The 21,912-nt window shown below is 41.7% G+C and overlaps 1 protein-coding gene across 1 annotated transcript in view; it reads left to right on the top strand.

The window, feature by feature from the left end:
- Window positions 1–15,168, top strand: part of WDFY2 (WD repeat and FYVE domain containing 2) — a 187,263-nt gene extending 172,095 nt beyond the window's left edge. The window contains exons 8-12 of the mRNA XM_012649277.1: window positions 5,877–5,982; window positions 10,958–11,059; window positions 11,869–11,999; window positions 13,752–13,860; window positions 14,906–15,168. Coding sequence (XP_012504731.1) covers window positions 5,877–5,982; window positions 10,958–11,059; window positions 11,869–11,999; window positions 13,752–13,860; window positions 14,906–14,935 — 478 coding nt within the window. The 3' untranslated portion in view covers window positions 14,936–15,168. The remainder of the gene's footprint in view (window positions 1–5,876; window positions 5,983–10,957; window positions 11,060–11,868; window positions 12,000–13,751; window positions 13,861–14,905) is intronic.
- Window positions 15,169–21,912: the final 6,744 nt, after the last annotated feature.

Here is a 21,912-nt window from a genome sequence, read left to right as displayed (position 1 = left end):
GGGGGCCTAAGTTGATCTTTGGGCAGATGTTAGCCTGTGTCTGAGAATCTGTTTCTTTAAAGAGGATAAAGGTTTCTCTGCCCTCTCCCTTAAGTATCAGATACAGGCCCAGCTTCATGGGCGTGCGACCTGCGCAGTCACAGAAGGGCCCCATGCTTGGTTTAATACTCTGCTGTCACCATCTTGTAATTCTTAATACAGTTTTAACAAGGCTCTCTGTATTTTCATTTGCACTGGTCCCCTCCAATTATATAGCTGGGCCTGACAGACATATGTTACCACTAGGACTAGTGAGAAAGGAAATGAGGTCATCCTATTGAGTGTAGTATTTATAGATGGCAGATCCTGGTGGCTGTGAAAAGTGGGGTTTTTGTGCACTTGTAAGAACATTTGCAGAGCAGCTCTCATCCATGAAATAATAACCAGTTTTGAGGTGCTTTCTAGTATAAACGCTACAGTGATGTCAGATGAAACATGAATGTAAGAAGGTATTTTTTCATTCTTTATAACCTTTAATCTGTGAACCTGGCACGTTCCCTCACCTAGTGTTTAACTACAAGGTGGTTATGTTTTGAATCCTTAAATCAGGAAGTCCCTGAGCAGCTTTATTATCAAGATTGGAATCCAGCATTCATCACTGTGTTCCACTCTTCTGTGTTGGAATATTAACGGTACTGGAGTCCCATAAATTATGTATTTGTTGCCGAATGTTGCTGCCAGCTATGAATGGCAGAGCAGTTCCTTCTGAAGCTTATTTTGGTTTTACAAGATCATCGACGTATATCAAGATGCCTCAACAAATAAAATGTAGTTCAAATCACTGAGTTACGAGTCTGTTCAACAAGATAGATTCTCCTTCTTGCCCTTGAGTGTAGGAATAGCAACACTGCCTGCTTTAGGTATGAAATAACAACCAGGAGAGAGAGTGAGAGAACAGTTGATTTTTCTCAATGAATACTTGTCAAAGATTTTATATTAGTCATTAATTAATAAGGAAACCAGCAAGATGTTACAGCCAGTCCAAAGGAAAATCCAAAGAAGAGACACATACGTATACAAGGGAGAATGAAAATTTGTAAACAGGTGCACAGCTGCCTTCTCCCATGGGCAGGCTGGGGTGTGGGGATTAGTTATGTCTCCAGAGGACAAGACTTGTTTGTAATAATATCAGTTTTCTATAACTTATGGCGTTGTAAAATAGCTTAGGTAAAGATACAGAAAGGTGTAGACCCCTATAGAATCAGATGAGCCAGAAGGGTGTGTTAGACAACATCTAATATTTCACTGAAAATATACTCTTTGCCCATTTCAAATCTTTCAGTCTGCCCAACAGTTCTTCCCCCTTTCCTCCCTGTGATCACGATAATCTCAGTGATTATCTTTGATCACAAAAAAAGACTGGTCTCACAAGGTTTGGGCTAATTATTTACATTGGTACTATAAGAGTATTAATTAGCCATATAGGTGTTCTCGGATTTGCTTTGCATACATATCTAGAGCCGCACAGTATTCAACAACTGTTAAGCCCACAAAATTAACTTCTGCCTAGAAGTTTTTATAAGGAATCTTGGATTGAACTTTTCAAAGCTTCTGTTATTTGCTATCCCAAGGCTAGGAAATAAAGCCCAAGAAACTCTCCACTATATTTCACAACTACCAGACTTACAACCTTGGTTGAATTCCTTGAGGTTTCCAACATTTGCTAGGTTCCTAGCCTGGTACCCTCCTTACCGTATCTGTAAGGCCAGGACCCTGCAAACCAGGCACTAGGCCAGTTTTTCTGAGAGGCCTTTGTAGGCCTTGGCTCTGTGAGTACTTAAAGTGGCCAGTCATACCTGACTCAATGAGCATCATTCTCAAATATGACATTCCAGGTAAGTGCTTCGTTGTACAATTGATTTGCACACTTCCAGCGTGTGGATAGGTTCTCATTGAATCTATGCAAACAACTATATTGCTGTGAAAATTAAGGGGATTCGGAAACAGTTGTTAAATTCTGGGCATTGAGAATTGAATATCATTTTTGAATGTTTTGATTTAGTTTATACAAGCAGAGTTTACTAAATTGTAGGTTAGAGATAGCTTAAAAAGTAAGAGAAAAGGCATCTTCGTATGTCCAGAAAAATAGAACATTAAAACATCAACAGTATTTCAGACAAATAACCAAAATGAAGTTTCCCTCTTCGGTTTATTCAGTCCTGTGAATGAACTGTAATTAATTTTGTTCTGATGGCTCTCGGTTTAGCAGTCCACATTCATGAAGCCATCTGCATCCAGACTAAAAAGAGTCCAGAAATCGACTGGCACAGCTTAAAAATTATCTAAGCAATGTTAGCTCTGCAGCCTGTGCCCAAGAGTCTACTCTTTGAAATATCAAAATTTTAAAATCCCTAGTACCTACAGTCCCTTTCCATGAAACTCTGAGGCTGTCCTTTATTGAAGTCAAAAACTCTGCCTATAGCAGAGCCTTCAGGTAAGGATTGGAGTCATATAAAAATTATCTGTAGATTATGGAGACTTAGTGACCTAATGGTTAATCCGTCACCGTGATCAATAATATCAGAATGGGAGACAATAACATTTTCTATTGGGGTACCCTACATAACTATTTCCTAAGAGTTTTGTTCAGTATTTTCCCTGAGGGTAAAAATATAGGCAATAATGACGTTGGCAAGTCTCCATGGTCTTCCAATAAAACATACATCTGAAATATTTACATTAACAACATTCTACTTAACCTGACTTGACCTACGGAAGGCTGAGCATCTCTTCTGATCTGACAGCTCTTCCCCTGCCACTCTTTCAATCATAACACATCGAACAAATGCAATTACTTATAGCATCTCTCTTTTTGTAAGGTGAAGGGACAAATCTTTATGGTTTTCCAAGAGCTCTCTGGGAAATCTTAAAGAGAGTTTTAGGTGTAAAACACATCCTAAAATTTTATTTTATTTTTTCAACATAGAGGATTCAATTTGGAAAGACAAAACCAAAAGAATTGTCAGAGGAGTTTTAGGTCCTTGGGTAAGATAGGCACACAGGTGCTCAAAAAACAATACCTGGTTATCTATATAATCAAAGCAAGACAACACTTTAAAATAAACAGAAAATAACACAATTTTAAGGAATTTAGCTATTTTCACAAGCGAGGACCCTTCATTCCTTTTTTGTCCTTAAATAATCAAGGACATTAATCAAGTCAACATAAAGCACTGAAAATAATTCTGGTGAGACACAGAATCTCTTCTAACTAGGCAGGTTCCAAAGAAGGTAAAGAACATCCTTTTTGCATTGTAGTCAAAGGCATTAATCAGTAGCTTAAGGAAGCAAGCCGTCAAATCTGAGGGAACTTTGCCAACACTGTAATGCATTTTATAGCTTTTTTTCAGACTCATGTACTTTAAGCCAAAGCAAATAAAATTCACTTTCCAAGTTTTGTCCTTCATTTCTCTCTTTCATATTCCAGAACAAATTGATACCTTAGGATTGCCTTTTTCACCCTTATTCTCTCAAAAATATACTGTGGAGTTTTCCAGCCACTATATGATGAATGGTATCATAATAAATGCAGAAAAAGATGAGTATCCAGCTCTCCTGTTAAGCCAGATGTTAGAAGATTGCAGAGATACTATTTTTATCTTTCTTATCAAAGTTTTTTTGTTTCGGAAAATACATTTTTCACAAAATATATGTGATTTATGTTAAAATGGAAGGGATTTAATCATTTCTATTTTCAAGTGAGTCAATATTTTTGAAATTTCTCAGTTTTAATTTAAAATACAATAAATATCAATAGTTATCACTTATTTAAACCAAAGCTCTTTGTGTCCTCAATTAAGTTTTGAGAGTGTAAAGGGATTCTGAGACCAAACAGTTCTAGAACCACTGTTTTAAGTCAGAACTACTCTCTTTTTCTTTCAAAAACAGAAGTACATACACAGTTGTATTTCTTTTTCATTATTGGAAGTGGTGTAGTCTCAACCACCCATTTTAATTATAATGATTAACCAAGGGGCTAACTTACATTTCTTAGAGAAAATTGGAAAGAGGTGGGATATTGACAATTGAAAGCTGCCACGTGCAAGCACTTTGGCAGACTAGCAAAGCCCATGAACACACACAACTGAAATTTCCACTGCCACATACATCACTTTTACATCTCCTTAAAGTAGCAAGAAATGAACTCATTCATTGACACAACCTAAAATGATAGCTTCCTATAGCATATAAAAATAAGAAGCAAACATATATAAACTTAATATTATACTTTATAATCCAATTTACAGTATTCTAACTTTCTTAGAAATTATCTAGTTATCTAACAATTATCTATCAATTAGCTCAAGTTAACATTAGTCCATTTAAAGCTACCTAGAGACCTCAGAAATTACCTTTAAGTTGACATGCTACAAAACATAATTACTGTTCACATAAAAAGTTTGTCAGAATATTCAATTTAATTGAACACAAATTTATATTTTCAGTAATCTGAAATATTGTGTAGGGTAGTATGAGCTTATTTGACCAGTTATCCTGAATAAATTTGGGAGACATAAACCCACGTGAAATAAAATGTGTACTTGTTTTATACTTAACACTGACAAATCAGAAAAAGATATAACTGCTTTTTAAAACCTATCCTACTAGTCTCATTTGCCAAATGAGATTTAATTTTATGAATTTGGAGTCTTAAAATGTTACTGAGTTCGTTAGCAGTTTCCATAAAAAGAATTTTTAATTTTAAGTCTAGTACATTTAAAATATCAGAGGTTCAATTTCCTTATTTTCTATGAATATATGGAGTATTCAGTTTATATAAGCACTTGTTTATAAGTCAATCAGAACAATTTTTTTTTAATTTAAAAGGTGCTATAATCTAATTTATTAACACCCTCCGGAAATAGGAAAGCATTCCATACACAACAAGAGGTAAAGGGCTCTCTGGATAATAGACATAGACACAAAGAGCTTAATAGCTTTCATTTTACAACTTCAGCCATTGAAGTAAACACAGAAACACAAAAAAGTCACCAGTCCAAATATCAGAACTGTTCTTCCCAGTAGGCACAAAATTCTTAATTGATTTGAGCTCAAAATAGACAAACATACAAACAAAAATGACCAAGAAACCAGATACCCTGTTCTCTCTTGCCCAGCAGAGAATAGATCTCTATAATCCATTGTTACCGATTGCCAAATTGTCAGACCATAAAACTGAACTCTCCATCATTTTTGCCACCAAGAGGGAATAACCTGTCAGCCATGCATGAACTAGGAAGAAAAATAAGACACAAAATCAGGAGAGAGGGAATAAAAGCCAGAGAAATAGAGAGTCAGTGAAATTCAAGTCCATTAAATGCTTTGGATTTGCTCTGGGAGGCAAGAAAAGGCACGCCTGGGTTCAAGCCACCCGGGAGGGGCACACCCCAGGCAACAGTGTACCTGCCTCTGTCAGGAAAATCCACAGGGCATGTCGATGGATGCCCTCCAAAACTCTTAAAGGATAATTTTTTAAAAAGTAAGATCATGACTCTTGAACAAATATAAGGTGAGCATGTGCCACAAATTTTCATTATTTAAGGAAGGAGGGAACAGTAAGGAGTTGCAACCAGTTCAACAATCAGCTTTTTCCCTTAAGATTTGATAACTGGCAAAGAGCACCTCCTCCTGGGGCCTGAGCATGTTAAAGGAGCGTTTAGACTTACTTTAAGTCTTGGATATTCTACAGATCATTATTAGCATGTTGAAAATTCCGTCGGGTTTCTAAGATCTACACTTGGGGCGGAGGAGTGAGTGTGCACATTGGCTGATTTTGCTGAGCTTTCTGCCTTTAGGCCTTTCATTTGCTGTCCTGAAACCCTTGGTTTCTTTCACAGTGACAAAGTCCAGGCCCTCTCCTACGCACAGCACACACGGCAGCTCATCTCCTGTGGCGGCGACGGTGGGATTGTCGTCTGGAACATGGACGTGGAGAGGCAGGAGGTAGGTTGGGTCCTGCGGTTCTGGCTCCACCTCCCCTCCTGCTTATTTCTTATTTCTTTATGATGAAGCCATGAAATAAGACATGTAATGTCAGAGAATTAAAAATTAGAGCATAAAAACAGTTTCTATTTTTTTTACCCCTCACAAATTAGCATGCGACATTAATGTGATGGAGATTTCATAAGAATTTTGACTGAGACTAAGCTGTTTAGACTTTAAATCTGTTACACCATTCACAGCAAAAGTGCAGGTGAGAAAAAGGAACCATCTATTTCCTGACAATTAGCCCTTTGGTATAAAATGCCCCACAAAACCAGAAAACTCATGTGCTTTATGCTATTGAGGAAAATGGTGGCTAAGATGAAGTAAGAATGTATAGTTTGGCATTAATAGAGTTATTAGAAATAATTATTTTTGTGCTTCTTCATGAATCACATTCTAAACAGTTTCCCAGATATAAATATGTATTTGGTCTTTTTTAAACACATAGTTAAATTTTTATACTTTTGTCTTTTTTAAGCACATATTTTAAATTCTTTTTTTATGATTTTCTTTTTGATCTTTGAGCATCTTAACAACTGATATGTTTATTGAATATCTCCTTTGACAAGTACTTTGAAGTTAACCATTTTCCCCTTACTCCAGAATTATTCTGGGTAGACCTTCCCTTTGACGGTATACATTCTTCAAATTTATTTCTTGCAGAATGCAAGAATTAGAAAAGCAACACTTTGAAAAGGCACCTTCTTTCCATACCCTCACTCGAGTCTTATTTCAAGAGAGTAGTTGCTGTTACCCATAATGTAATGCTGTTCAAATGCCAGTAATTAAATGCTTAGGAAGATTAAAGCTTTATTTGCTCAGACCATAAATCCATGGGAGTTCTATTAGTAACTAATTAAATTGATCATTACTGTTAGGAAGTGGGGAACTATAGAGTATTGCTTTTTAAAAAGTCCACTTTATAGGCAGGGGATGGGTACAATGATCCCCTGGTTGTGCTAACCAGGCAACAGTGGGACCAGTGATTGTGTCCTGGGTTGGGTTTTGCATGCTAGCCTGCTTTGAGTTAGGGACAGTCACACCTGGTCTGTCTTGGCTTCTTTCCAGGCCTAACTGACCAAACCAGGGAAAGGAAGAACAACCAGATTCTTTGCCCTCAGTGCAAGTAGCCTCCACCCTTTATGGACAGAAGCCCACAGGAGGATAACCATGTGGTTTCCAGAGATGAAACCAAGCGGTTGATGTATAGTTTTTGAGCATCTTGCTTAAATTCTGCCTCTGGACATGCAGCTATATGGGCACCCAATACTTATTGACTGATTTAAAATCTTGTTGAGAGAGTCAAAGCTCTAAGCAGTGGAGATGGTTCCATTCATTTTTTGTAAGTATCATATTTCATAAACATAAATCTGAGATTTTTTTTTTTTGCAACTCAGTCTCTATGGAGCTGCTTCCTGGTTATGACAAGTGCTGTGTGGCGCTCACCTTGGTAGGTCTGAGACATAACGAAGCAGTCCCTAACCTGAAGTACTGACAGACTTTCTGTAAGAAAAGCCATGTAGGAGAAAACTTCAGCATGCCATTAAATGGTATACATGGCAAAAGTACAGTTGATGTAAGATAGAACCTAAGTGCTGGGTATTTTGGAAGGGATGTTATCGTGGCTAATGTTCTTAGCAAGGGTTTGTGGAAGGACATGGTGCTGAAAATGGGTAGAGTCTGGACGTGCTCTGGCAAAGCATTGTGGGCTTTGCAGGCCAAGAAACGCCAAGAGCAAGGACAAGGTGAATGGGAAAGGTCGCATGCAGTGCATTAGTGCTCATGGCAGTTTAGATGCAGTCGGAGATGAGAGGATGGGAGGTATCTGAAAGATAAGGGCAGATGGTGGAAGACCTTGAGTGGCTGAATGCAGATTGTTCGACATCCTGTAAGTGAAACAAGTGTTTATACAGTCAATGAAATCCATTTTTTAAAACTTTTATCATTTTTAAGCATATATTATATATAATACACGTTCTTTGTAGAAAACTTACCAAGTGCTCACTGGCAAATAGAAAACATGTCAATTGCTCATAATACCACCATCGAGAAATACCACCCTTAACATGATGGCAAACATCCTTCCTTAGGTTTTTCTTTACATATACACATGTGTGTAAGATTTTTTTAACAAAAAATGGAATCATACTACACATGATGATTTATTTTTTTCCCCTTTCCTGGTCTTTACTCACAATTCCCTCCTCATAGATACCCACTGTGATGCATTTGATAGGTGTCTTAAACATGCATGCTTCTTTGTGTTCAGTGTGTGAGTGTGTTTCAAAGTTTCCATAAATGATGTTGTACTACAAGTCTGGTCTGTTTCCAGCTTCTCCCATGGAACCCTCTTTGAGCTCTCCCCACCCTGCCGTGTGTGTTTTTGGGTGCTTCTACATAGCATCCCATAGTGTGTAGAAGTCACATTTTACTTCTCTGTTCCCAAAGCAAAGGATTTGGGAACAGATTGCCATGGACTTCAACACACAGCGCCCAGATGACCTTTTGTACATGTCCCCTCACAGGCCTGTGTGAGACTCTGTCAGGGCTGTAGACCCAAGAGTGGGATTGATTGAAGGTATATTCTTGATTTTGCTAAATAACCAAACAGCTGTATCCATTTACACTTCTCAAGGACAACAGGGAGTTTCCTAATACCCCACATCCTCAGCAACAGTTATTCTTACTCTCTTTCTGCTTTTGCCTTTTTGGAGACAGGGGTAAAATATTATCTCATTTTTATTGGCATTCTCTGCTCATCAGCAAATCTGAGCCTCTTCATATACATTAGCCATTCAGGCTTCCCTGTCTATGAATTACATGCTCATATCTTCTGTGTCTTCTGCCAATTTTTCAGTTGTTTTCTATCATTTCCTTATTGATTTGCAGTGGTTCTTTATATATTATAGATGTTTGCAGGGGCTCTCTTTTAGTTATAGACTTTGTAAATATCTTCTTTTGGTCTCTGTTAAATTTGTGTTGTATTTACTGTTATGTAACCTATGTTTTTTCCTTTTTAGTTTATTATATATTGAACATTTTCCATGTCTTTACATATTAATTTCTACTACCTAATTTTAATGGTAAAAAGCTGATATTTGAGAAATTATTCCATAAGCAAACATTAATACTGCCCCCTCCATTCTCCAAGGAGCAGCATATTAATATGTTTTTTACCCTGGGAAGTAAGTTCCTAATTCAGATTTTTCAGTCCACTAGAAGTTCTTGGTTAACCCAATCTGATGATATACTGTAAACATCACTTGATTTATTTGTGTAAACAGTGAGTTTTTGGTTATGGGGTTTTTCTTTTTTTTGTAAATCTTCCTGATTTTCCTGCATCATAAATGTTCAGAAAAATCATAGCATACATAAGTCTTTTAGGGGTAAAATTTTCTTTAGATCGATACTTTACTTTATTAAATCTGCCTTTGACCTGAATAGGGCATGAAAATTACAAAGTAAATCAAGGCTCACTTCTCTGGTTTTAAAGAAATAAATAGTTGGGCGTGGTGGCACGGGCCTGTAGTCCCAGCTATTCGGGAGGCTGAGGCAGGAGGATCACTTGAGCCCAGGAAATTCGGGGTTAAAATGAACTATGATTGTGCTACTGCACTACAGCCTGGGTGACACAGTGAGACCCTAACTCTAAAAATAAACAAACAAACAAACGGAGAATAGACCTCTTAAAATGTTGCCTTTTTACTTTTTTTTTTTAATGTGTAATTTTTGGTTCATTTCTGCATAAAGGTAGAAGAGGCTAAATCCCAAAATCTGTTGCATAGCAGGTGTTCCTCAGAAAAGGATTACATCAACAGAAAAAGGACTTCCAGAGCCTTTGCTGTCCTCCTGTCCACTGTGATTCTGTAGAGGGGGTGGGCTGTGTTTACCATGTTTCTCAAACTTGTTTGATGTCAGTCCTCCTTTATAATAAGTGTCCTATGAGTCAAATGTTCCCTAGAATTCACTTTTGGTCAACCATGGAGTTGGATGTATTTTTCAAGGTTCCCTGGGTTCTGTGCTGTATGGAAAGAGATGAATTCCTTTGCCAAATGATGAATCCTACAGACTTGGACATGGAACTCTGGAAGCAAATGCAGAGTCACTGTATACATAATCTGTAAACATTTGCTAAAGAATAGCTTTAAGCTGGACACACTTTCTGGCATAATTTAGAGTCTCATGATGGGGCTAGGAAAGAGTGAGCAAAGCCAGAATATTGTGTGACTCATGAAGCAAGGAGCAGAGCCTCAAACCCAGGGAAGCCCTGCTGTGAGTGGACGGTACACAAGTCCCTGAGTGTTTACTGTAGTCAAGTTGTATCGCTCCAACACAGGCGGCTGTGTGTGTGTGTGATGTGCACAATCATTAGACTGATATCCTTGTCCACAATAGATATCGTTGTACACAATCGAAGTGATAAAATTGCACACAATCGGAGACCGTGAGATAGAGTGCTCCGTCCTCAACATGGCTGTCAAGACCAATGCCTCTGGCCTGGCCCCTGTTCCCCTGTCTGCACGCCAGCCATCGCCTCCTCCCACCCATCCCCAGGTCTCAGCTGTCAGAGAACCCCAGCCTGGGTCGGAGCCTCCTGCTATACCTCTGCCATAGATAGCACTCTGTGCTTCTCCTTAGGCCTTCACACGCTTGTACTTACTTAAATAATTATTAATACTAATCATATTTTCACATCTAGTCTTCCCTGGTAAGTTACGAGCTCCATGATGGTAGAGATTCTTTTTATTCACCGCTACATCCCATCCCCAGGGCCGGACGAATAATAGGCATTCAGTAAATATTTTTTGAATCATTGAGAAACCACACCTCTGCTTCTTATAAACGCATCCTGATTCTGTAAGTTTCACCAGGGTCAGTGGTTCCATTGTCCTCACTGCTTCTCACTGTGACCCGTTCTGCTTTATTTGACAAGACCCCTGAGTGGTTGGACAGTGATTCCTGCCAAAAGTGTGATCAGCCTTTCTTCTGGAACTTCAAGCAAATGTGGGACAGTAAGAAAATTGGCCTACGACAGGTGAGTGACACGGATGCTCCATCAAAATGTAATTGTGTGTAAATAACCACGTGATCTTGGAAGAAATGGCACCTCTGGGCGGGAGTCATGGTGGGGTAAATTATTATCCTGCGGTTGCCGTGTGAGCACACATTAATTTACTCCCTTTGTCTACTGTAGCTCGTTCCTTCTAGGTTCAGTTTCTGCAGTGATTTGTTCCCAATAAGTAGCTAAAGGGATCCGATTTTAGAATTCTAGTGGCATCTATTGAAACACACCTTAAAATTAGGGGTATCATGCATAGCCAAACCATGAAATTATGTAAGTGGTATTTATTTCTCCTTAATTATTTTACTTTCTCTCCTTCTGATTTAGTTTGAATTATTTATGTCTACTTATAATACAGCATTTTCAATCTAATTCCATAGTTCGGTTTGTTCTTCCCCAGGGAAATCAAATGGGAGGTCACCTAAGTTGAGCATGGCCAAAGTGTAGTCCTTGGATTGACTCTGGTTTTATCCATGTTCTCCTTTATCCAGCAGTGTCACCCCTAAGATGGCACTTCCTCAGTGCACCCAGCTGTAAGGTCACCTGGCCGCTGGGTGGTTCCTCTGGAAAAGACCCAGAGTGGGGGAGGCAGCCCAGTCACAGGTGTTTCCCGACAGCCCCCATTCTGAATAACAGGGCCCCAGACGAGAGACACGTGCTGTGTGCCTTTCAGCTTTCTGGGACACGCTCGCTCAGCATCTTCACCTGGTGACCCTGCCAGTGTCTGCGGGAGGGGGTGAGGCACAGGGGCCACGTCGAGTGTCTGTTTTCTCCCCCCACAGCACCATTGCCGCAAGTGCGGGAAGGCCGTGTGCGGCAAGTGCAGCTCCAAGCGCTCCTCCATCCCTCTGATGGGCTTCGAGTTTGAAGTGAGGGTCTGCGACAGCTGCCACGAGGCCATCACAGATGAAGAGTAAGTTCCAGCACCTGCACACAACACTCCAAGTTAAGGAGAGAATCTAATCTGAGGGCTGCGCCCCCGCCATGACTCAGATTGTTCTCGTTCCTGCTGGGATAGAGCATAGATCATGGCAAGTGGTAAAAGCCAGCCTTTGCCGCCAAGAGATTTGTGTTATCTTGCGACATACAAGAGAAAATATGTTCAAAGAATTCATCTCTGCTCTTCCTAATCCCAGAGATATGTGTATTGAAAAGAGATGCTCTCGAAGCAAACCCTTCTGTCTGCTCATTTACTTGAGAATTACCCAGGAGTGCAGGGGCCCAGTGTTTACTGTCTGGACCAAGCTAGTATCTTTGCAGGAGTTGGATCAGCCTTCGGGTTCTAGAAGGTTTCATTTTCTGGGAAGAGCTAAGCCACTTTCCCTAAGAGACAAACATCCCCAGTTGCCCAACCACTGATTGGGCTGATGAGACCTGCCCAGTAGCCTCGGGCCTTAGCTTACTGCACCTCGTGTACTTTGGAGGGTGGGACAAATCTGTGTTGTCTCTTTTGTGTTGGGTAATTGAAAGCTGCCCCCAGATATAAACAGAATATTCTGCAACAAGTTTCCCTTTTAGTGAGTTATAGGAGCATCGCCTAGGTAATTTGTCTTCCCAATCCTCCCAGCACCTTGAATTACAGTAAAATCATTTTAAGTATTCTTATTTTTCCATATAAAATATAAATTAAGATGCCCTTGTGTAAGTAAGCATTTACGTACATTGATTATTTTCCACTCATCATACATGATGAAATTAATAAGAGTTCTTTTCATTGAATTAGAGAACTGCAAGAGACCTTAGAGATATTCTAGTTTAATTCTTCATTTTATAAAGACACATATCCAGGGAGTCTTAAGGGGCCTGCAAATTAAGCCTAAATGTTTAATTCGAAAAATTTAAAGTGACCATTTTTAGTATACTAAAGATCTGTCTTACAAATTTAGTTATGGAAAAAAGGAAGAAGAAAACCACCTCAGAGAGCCCCCTGCAGCCTAGTGGGACCCCCGGAAGCATGATGAGAGAGCATGGTCCCTGTGGCTGTGTCCCTGTCCCCTTCCTGCTGCACCATATCTTCCGCCTCTTCTTGGTGGAAGCACTTGCATTGCTCCTAGAGCATCTCAGCAGTTGACAAGCCTTCTTACTAAAACAAAACCACATAGATTGAAGAATGCAAAGCAAATAATGATGTTTGTTTATGTTTCGTTTTGCTTGTTAAAGCTTTGGAATACTACAGAGAAACTGAGTCTGCAGTTCCACCACTGAAGGAAGGATGTGGATGGCCTTCCAATTAGAATAACAATTAGTAGTATCATAGGCATTTTATCAAGCACATCTTTTTTTTATAATTAAATAGGCAAAGATAGACTATTTTACTGGCAAGTCCTTCTGAGCTCAAACTTAGCAAAAGCACTGTGGTTTTTAAAAGATTTCTCAAAAGCACAGGTAAGAGATTTTCACAGACTCCATTAGAGCAACACATTCTCCAGAAGGACTTTTAGAGATTTCATCTCTTTTCCATTTTGGAGACTTTAAGAATCCTTTTACTTTTTTTTTTTTTTTAATCATAACATGTTGCCAGGGAATGAAGCTAGATCTGAGGAGCATTTCTCACACTGAAGCAGTTTTAGCCACTAGGCTAAAAATTAGAACATAACGTCATCCTAGACCTGCTCCATTCATGTCACCATCTTTCACTCTTGGAAACTTTCTTTGCTCCTTCCAGACGTGCACCCACGGCTACTTTCCATGACAGTAAACATAACATTGTGCATGTGCATTTTGATGCAACCAGAGGATGGTTACTGACTTCTGGAACTGACAAGGTTATTAAGGTAAGACACCATCTTATTAAAAAGCTTTTTATCTTTGGTGGGCACCAAGAACATGTGAGGCACTGCTCAAAAGGTTATCCTTGGAGGTGAGCATTTTTGAGAACCTATTATTTAATATATGCACAGCCTCATGGCAGGCACTGGCTCTATACAAAGAAATAAGACCTGGCTCTACCCTGCAAGGAATGGATAGTCTACTTGGGACATACTCTTAAAAAAAAAAAAATAATAGGTCACATGTGTAGCAGCCAGGAGAGTAACATAGATGAGAATTATCTTAAAATTTCAGCAGCAGGGGATGGTGCTGGCAGAGAAGGCTTCACAAGGGAGGTGGGATTAAGCTGAACATGGATGAAAGGCAGGACTTGAATAAGCCAACAGGTAATGAACAAGGCCTTTTCCCAGTGAGATCAATTAATCCAAAAGCATTCATCCAGGGCCTCTCTGAGGACTGCAGTAGACCACACAGATTCAGTGGCAGTGACCCAGGACAGAAGGGACCATGAGAAACAGAGAGGCACAAGCTTGCCCAACATACAAGTCTGCCTTCCTGACCCAGTCCGGTCCTGTCCCTAGCGACAGACAGCAGCAGGATGAGGTGGTTAAAGTAACCCACTTTGGAATCCACCAGACCTCTGTGGCTTTGAGCAAGTTTAAAGTAAGCCCCGGGAGCCTCAATTTTTTTCATTTTTGAAAATTGGACATCCTGTAGAATTATCTGGAAGATGAAATGAGAAGATATGAAAAGGACACAGCACATGCTTAGTGTCTGATTCATGTAAGCTCCCTTCCCCCTTAAGTGGATCTAATCTGCCTTTATACTCTTAGGTGGATCAAAATCTCAAGCTGCCATTGTCATGTTTTTGCGCTTTACGTTGAACTTTCTGATGAAAAAAATATTTTATAGATTTGGGAATCATGTTAGTATACTATGCAGTTGCTTCTTAAATGAGAAGAAATTCACTTGAAGAATTCAGTTATAAGGATTGTTATCTCCAACACAATGACTTTTAGTTCACTCTGTATCTTCTTTTCCTCTGTGCAGTTGTGGGACATGACCCCAGTGGTGTCATGATGACCCTCGCGGGACTCAGCAAGACAGCGTTTACTAGGAAACGGTTGTTCCAATCCGAGTCATGACTGGAGAGGAAAAGCAGACCGGTGAGAAGTGAGAGAGAAACTAAAGACCCTGGATGGATTTGCAGATGGCCGACGCGCACAGCGGTGACCTCGTGAGTGAATACTTGCAAGAGGACTCTTCGACCCGTTCATACAATATAAAAGAAGATATTTTTTTAGCAAATGGTTTATACATTCTGGCTGTGCGACACTGTTTTGAGTATACTGAAAAATCTATGTGGAGTGTTTAGTTTTTATGTTTTTCAACACTATTTTACTTATTGCTTTGTGTGTCTGAGAAATGAGGGAAGTATGTGTTCAGGGTACTTTGGTCATCATAAAGTAGTTTCCATGTTTTCTTCACTTCAGTGTGTGTCACGTGGCCAGCATCTCTTTCTTCTCTTCTCTCTGCATCTACCTGCACCTTCTCTGCTTTTCCCTGGAGCATCTATGTTTTTACATGTTTATTCTCAGCACTTCTGTCTTCATGTCCTCTTCAGTGGAGAGAGTTGGAAAACCATTTGTGTGGCTTCACCAACTGACTTCTTGAATCACCTGAGGAATGATCTGTGTGCGATGTCTGACTCGTTCGTGTGCTTATTGAGAAACGACCTTGTGTTTCTGCCTCGGTTTCCTCTGGCTTTCCCACGCTAAAAAAAAATGCCGTGAGAAAGCTACTCCCGAGCCACCATCCTCACAGAAGGAGATTGTTGTGACTCAGAGCTTCGACTCTCAGTGCCTGGATCATTTAGAATTCAGTTGGAGCCTCCTGAGCCTTTTACGTTTTAGTTTTTTTGACACAGCTCTCCCTGCCTCATAGCATTAAAAACAAACAATACGCACACACAAAACCCTACGTGCTTCAAAAATAAGCGTCTTTAAGATGTGTTTTTCTGTGTGACATCATCTCTAAACTTGAACATACAAGATTGTAATCCTGCTCTATTCCTCGCCTTCTGTATTTTCTGTCCTTTAAGAACTAGATATTTAAACATTCGTATCTTAACGTATTGCATCAGAATACTTTGCACACTTTTATGCTAAAACTGCGTGTGATCTGAGACAGAAAGGTACTGAATCCTACAGCTCCTGCTGTGTTTCTGTTGGGAATGTAAAGGAGGACTTCAGAAAATGAACCTGAAGAATGCTTATTTCTGAGAGAATCCAACCAAACTTGGTAAAATGGAATATTCTTCTGTGTAGTGACTCAACTCAGGATATCGAGGTCCTTTTTAAAAAATCGGATTTTCACCTGTAAAAATAAAATTAGCAGCAACCCTGTGCCAGGTGCCTGCCCTGTCCTAAGCACTTTACGTGGACCCCCTCTTTCCATCCTTACTGGCCAGGATCATCCAGGGACCCCCAGTCGCTGAGGGTCACCAGGTTGAATAAAGCCTTGCAGACACACAGGCCAATTGCTGGCCCTTCCTGGTCCAAGCCCTACCTCCACGGTATCTTGTTCACGTCCAATGTGACAGTTTTTTGGTAGTATAGTTGGGTGAAAATTGAAATCCTCCCTGTTATTTTTCCTCTTTTCCTGGAATTCGGTTTTATTCCCTCACGATCATTCATTGCTTTTCTAACTGGGGGAAGTACGACAAGCCATCCTCGGATACCACCCCTAACACCAAGCAAGCGTGCTTCCTGGGGATGGGCTTCCTGGGGACGGTGCTGCTCCCCAGCACGGGGAGGAAGGGCCAGTACATGCATCCCGTGCAGCCACGGTACATGGCAGCCGTCACCTGACGCATCAGACCAGATCAGCCCACGTGACCAGAACTCTGAGGTCGCACGCATGCATGCGCACGCACGCGCACGCACACACGGGCGCTGCAACCACTTGTCACTTTGCTGCCTTTGCCCAAACCGCCCTTGCTTCCCTCAGTCAAGACTGTTCTAACTACTGTGAGTCTTTTCTTTGTGATTGTTCTATGAGAGAGCTTTAAAAAGGGAATTAAATTTAAAACATCCAAATACTTATTTTGTAGTTTATTCCTAGAACCTGCAGCCACTCACTAAGTTGTACGTAGTAGAGGACTGTGTGTTGGAAATGAGTAGTAGAAATGAACCTCTGCTCTCCCTCCCTGAGCTTGGGAGCTTAGCCTGTATACAAAGAGGGAAACACAGTATTAGGGTGGCGGAGGCCCCAGCTCCCTGGAGCAGGCCTTGCGTGGATTCTGAGTTGGGGCTAGGTAAGTTCAGACCTCATTCAGGAAGCCGACTGCCCCCGTTAGATCACACGTGCCCACTTTAGTCGCTCTGGCTTGTGACCTGCTACTCTAGCCATCTCCCTCCCAGCATTGCTGTAGCCCAGCCACAGAGCCGCTCAGAGGGTGAAACCACTTGCCACCTCATTGGTGATGAGAATCATGATCAAAAACCACAGATTTGTTAAGCTATTCATTGCTCTGCCCTTTTCTTTCTCCTGATCTGTGTGGGTGCTTAAATTTGGTAAAAAAAAAGTTTAGCAAACCAACTGTATGTGTTTGTAATACTGTGAATTCCCAAGTTTTGCATTAAGTGTCTCCACCATTTTTGTAACTCAAGAAATAATGTGCTGATGTTGGGTGTCTCCCAAGCATTTTATGGAAATGGAGCCTCCATTCCTTAGGAGTAGAAGCTGGCACCAGCACCTGGCTTTTCTCCTGTCAAGGTGAACCGTCATCGTTCTTATTTTACCCTATGGGATTTTCACTTTACATATATTTTTGCTTTATAACTTAAACATCCAGCAGCTCTGGCAAATAATACCTAACATGACTATGTTGGGAAAGTAGCAAAACCACACGTGTCATGCACGGAGCTGTTCTCTGTTTGGTAGGAGGAAACCAGTCACATGCTCTTGGTCTCTCCAAAGGAATGACGATTACTGGAGCCTTCAGCTGCCTGGGCATGTTTCCACCGTAGCAAAAATGGTTTGAGATTAAGTACTTGGAATCGCGTGTCATTTTACGTGAGATCAATCAACCATAACGTAGTTCTCATTTGTTCGAATTATTCAAAGAATCATGAAATCACAAAACCTGGAAGGGATCTTCAGAGATCCAGAGTGTTCCAAGTAGAAAACACTTTAATCATACCGGGCAGTTAGATGTAGCTGAGGTATAAACAGGAGAATCTAAAAGAACATTCCAGGAACAGCTGTTTTTTAACGTTACGTGGTAATGGCATGCGTGGGAACAGTGACTCCCAGCGCCGCGAGACGGGAAGTCTCTGAAACCAGGTTTGTTCCACATGATAAGTGTATTTGGCGCTTCTTTCGGCCCCAGCCCTGTAGTTACGAGGGGGTGGGTACCATACACGGAGGTCATTGTTGTAGTTCTTCATCCACATAAACTTCTTCCTACGCACTTCTTCACAAACCACCCCAGCAGCAAACTTTAAGTGGAAATTCAGGGCACCGGAAATGCACCGCACCCTATTCGTGTGAGCGCTGGTGTGGTATGAGCAAGGCTCTGGGCCGACAGCATTTGCCCGTATGAACATCACCTTTCCGTCTTCTGACTTGTTTTATTTGTTCGTTTGCTTTTTGTTTTTTTGAGACAAGGTGTTGCTCTGTTGTCCAGGAAGGAGTGTGGTTGCACAATCATAGCTCACTGCAACATTGAACGCCTGGGCTCAAGTGATCTTCCTGCCTCAGCCTCCCGAGTAGCTGGGACTACAGAGGTGCACAACCACACCTCCCTATTTTTAAAATTTTTTTGTAGAGACAGGGGAGACAGGGTCTCACTGTGTTGCCCAGGCTGGTCACAAACTCCTCATCTCAAGACATCCTCCCGCCTCAGCCTCCCAAAGTGCTGGGATCACAGGTGTGACCCACCATGCCCAGCCTGAGGTTCATTTTTTAAAAGTAAAATTTATTTTTGCGTAACAGTAGTCAATTCTTAAGGCCCAAATTTTGGTTTTTAAGCAAAAGGGTAGCTCTAAACTGGATCACAGTTCCTGGACATAAATATTCATTAGATGAGATTCCTTTGGTTATGCCTTTTCACAGTAGTTTGATTATACATATGTAAATGCTCTCATTCACTAAAATTTATATCTTAAAGGGAAAGAAAGTACTTTGCCAAAACATTCTTATTTTTCCCTCCTTTAATGTTAAATTTTTCCTAGTGTGAAAGTGGATATTTATTAACTCCATCAGAAAACACCGAAATGAAGTCCATTTTGAACACTGAGTTGTCTAGATGGTCCTTGAGATTGTAGTGCAAGTCCGCCGTTTGTGGAGAGCCCCCCCATACACCAGGCTTTGAACTAGGCACTGGGGTTACAAAATCTCTGAGGCCCATTCCCAGGCTGGGCAGAGGCCGCGCACAGAGCAAACAGATCATCTCAGTGGGATGTGATTAGTTTACTGATGGAGGTGAGCTTGGGATCCCACCCCTATCTGACCCAGGAGCTGCCCGGGGTACCTTGACCCAGCAGGTGGGGCAGGAGGGGCTTCTCAGGGGACAGGACTTCTGAGCTGAGCATTAAAGGATGAGTGAGTCGTAAGGGGGAAAAAAGGAAACGACTTCCTAGGCTGCAGAAACAGGGTAAACAAAGGCCTGAGTGCCGGCGTCAGTGTGGTGTGTGCAGGGACCACAAGTGGGTCGGAGTTGCCAGAGGACACCGCGAGGCTGCGGTCCTGGAGCCGGAGCTCTCGCTGTCGGCTGCGGATGCTCCATGGCCCCAAAGGGAGGCTGGCAGCCCGCAGTTCACCACGAGGGGACTCGGAGGCTCACCCTGTAGCTAGTGCCAGTATCAGTTTCTTTTTCTTTGGAAATCCCCATAATCGTTATCTGAAAATGACCCACAGTAACTGATTTTCCAACTTTGTGGCTGCACAGCCTCTCACTAGAGCTGGAGACCATGACATGCACGGCCCGTGGCCTGCAGGACTCACAGACTAATGCCGTGGGTGGACAGGGCTCAGCTGTTCCGCTTTGGGAAAGGCAAGACCAGGACCATGGCAGGAGAGGACTGTCCTAGTTGCACGTGGCTTTGCGCTGGCAGGCAGCACCCGTGTTTGGGTACAGACGGGGGCAGCTACTGCCTCCGCTTCCTGCTCTCACAAGTAACAGATCATTTCAGTACAGTGTGGCAAATCCTGGTCACAGTGGCACTCGCCAAGCAAAAGGAACGCTATTTCTCAATTCGGTTACAGTAGAAAGGGCTCAGGCAGCTACTGCCTGGGAGAGCCGGCCCTGTTGAGGCCGGAGCACCCCATAGCGGGGCTTGGCGGCAGCTATTTCTTGCTATTGCATCATTTGCCTTTTTCTTTCAGGACCCAAGTATATATCCAGAACTGAATTCAGAAATATTTGTGCTCGTGTTTAAAAAAGCTCAGCTTTACAACCAAGAACCACATACCAACCCTCGGGGGTTTTAGTTTGTATTTTTGCCTTTATTAAACACTATCCTTTCCACCAAGCAGCCTGTTTAGGTCTAACACATGAAAGCAGTGTCTAAAAATTAGATCTATCCTAAACTGGAATGGGATCCCTCCCTTGCACTTCCCATGCCAGGGAATTTACAGACAGCAAATAGCCTCTGGTAAGAGACGTTGGAAAGGAGATTAAAGCCTGGAGGGAGGGATGAATTCCACTATCGTTCTAAAGGTCCCTTCCAATCCTGTGATTCTGTGATTCCGTGAATCTTACTGTTGGAATAGCCTAAACCTTCGGCAGGGCCCGTATCACCGTGCCTTTGTTGTCTTCGGCTGGATCAACTGAGTTGCTTTCTGGATTTTTCCATCTAGAGTCTAGTAGGTTTGGTTTTAGAAAAAGATGGTGAAGGTGGAAATTCATCACGGTACCATCTCATTAAAAATAGATACCTCAAAATAGCCACCTTTCTGAGTCAAGAGTACCTGGCTTTCTTGGGAGAGGACGCGACAGGGAACTGCAGGTTGGTTCAGAAGTTAGACTCAGAAGTGACCTTGACATTTATGATTCTTTCTTTTATTTTCCTTGGTTCTCTGGGAGGATAGAGAAGGTGATCTATAACTCACAAAAAGGGAAAATGGTTTTAAAAAAAGTATTTCACTTATATACACTTTTTATCATTTAAATGCAGCCTTATGTCCATAGCATACGCGGTATGAAGAATGGACCAAAACACTAGTGCCATGTTAGCCATTAGACTTTTATGTTTGTATCTTATACCACTTGCCTTGCTTTTTAAATGACTTTGTGTTTCAAGGTACTGTCGTTTTGCAAAAAAAAATTCTGTATGAAAAGTACAAAAACTGTTAATAACTGGACAACAGGGAAGGTGCTGGCCCCACATCTGTGCCTACCTACCACTCTGTTCATATCCAGGGACCCGGACTCTTCCATCCTGTGCACCCACCGGGCTGCGGCCCACATCTGGACCTGGCTGCAGACGGCATGTTACCGTACAGATATCTCTTTCTGTTTCTGAAATGAGGAGATTCTCCCCCGTGGGGTCAGGCTGAGAACGTGGTTAGCCTGGCGTTGGGACAGATTTCTCCAGTGTGGCCCCAGCTGAACCCCACTGGCCTCTGCCAGGCTCCCTGCCACAATCCCACCAACAAGACCAACCAGTCTTGACATTGACTTCCTGAATGTGATTGGGGATGATGAGCAAGAACTTCCTGTGATGTTGACATGCCTGTAGCCCGTCCTACGTTCAAATGCTGCTGAATGTCATGAATGTGTCCACTCTGCTCTCTCCCCCTGTGCTTCCCTCTGACCAAAACGTGCGTGTCGCCATTACCAGTGGCCAACTCAATGCAGAGTCACCTCCATGGCTTAAATAAATCTCTGTGAAAACCTTCCTGAAACTCTGGTGCCATCGTTGTTGTTATACGTGACCACACACACGCCAACAGCCCTGCTTTGGTGTTTCCCCTGTGGGTTCTGTCCGGTTGGGGATGCGGGGGGCGGGCGGGGGGAGTTTCCAGACCACTCCGCCCAGCTGCCTAGACCT

Source organism: Propithecus coquereli, unplaced genomic scaffold, assembly GCF_000956105.1.
Source record: "Propithecus coquereli isolate 6110/MARCELLA unplaced genomic scaffold, Pcoq_1.0 Scaffold11, whole genome shotgun sequence".
Lineage (NCBI taxonomy): Eukaryota > Metazoa > Chordata > Mammalia > Primates > Indriidae > Propithecus > Propithecus coquereli.
Note: the sequence above shows the minus strand (reverse complement) of the source record. Positions and strands in the feature narration are given on the sequence as shown.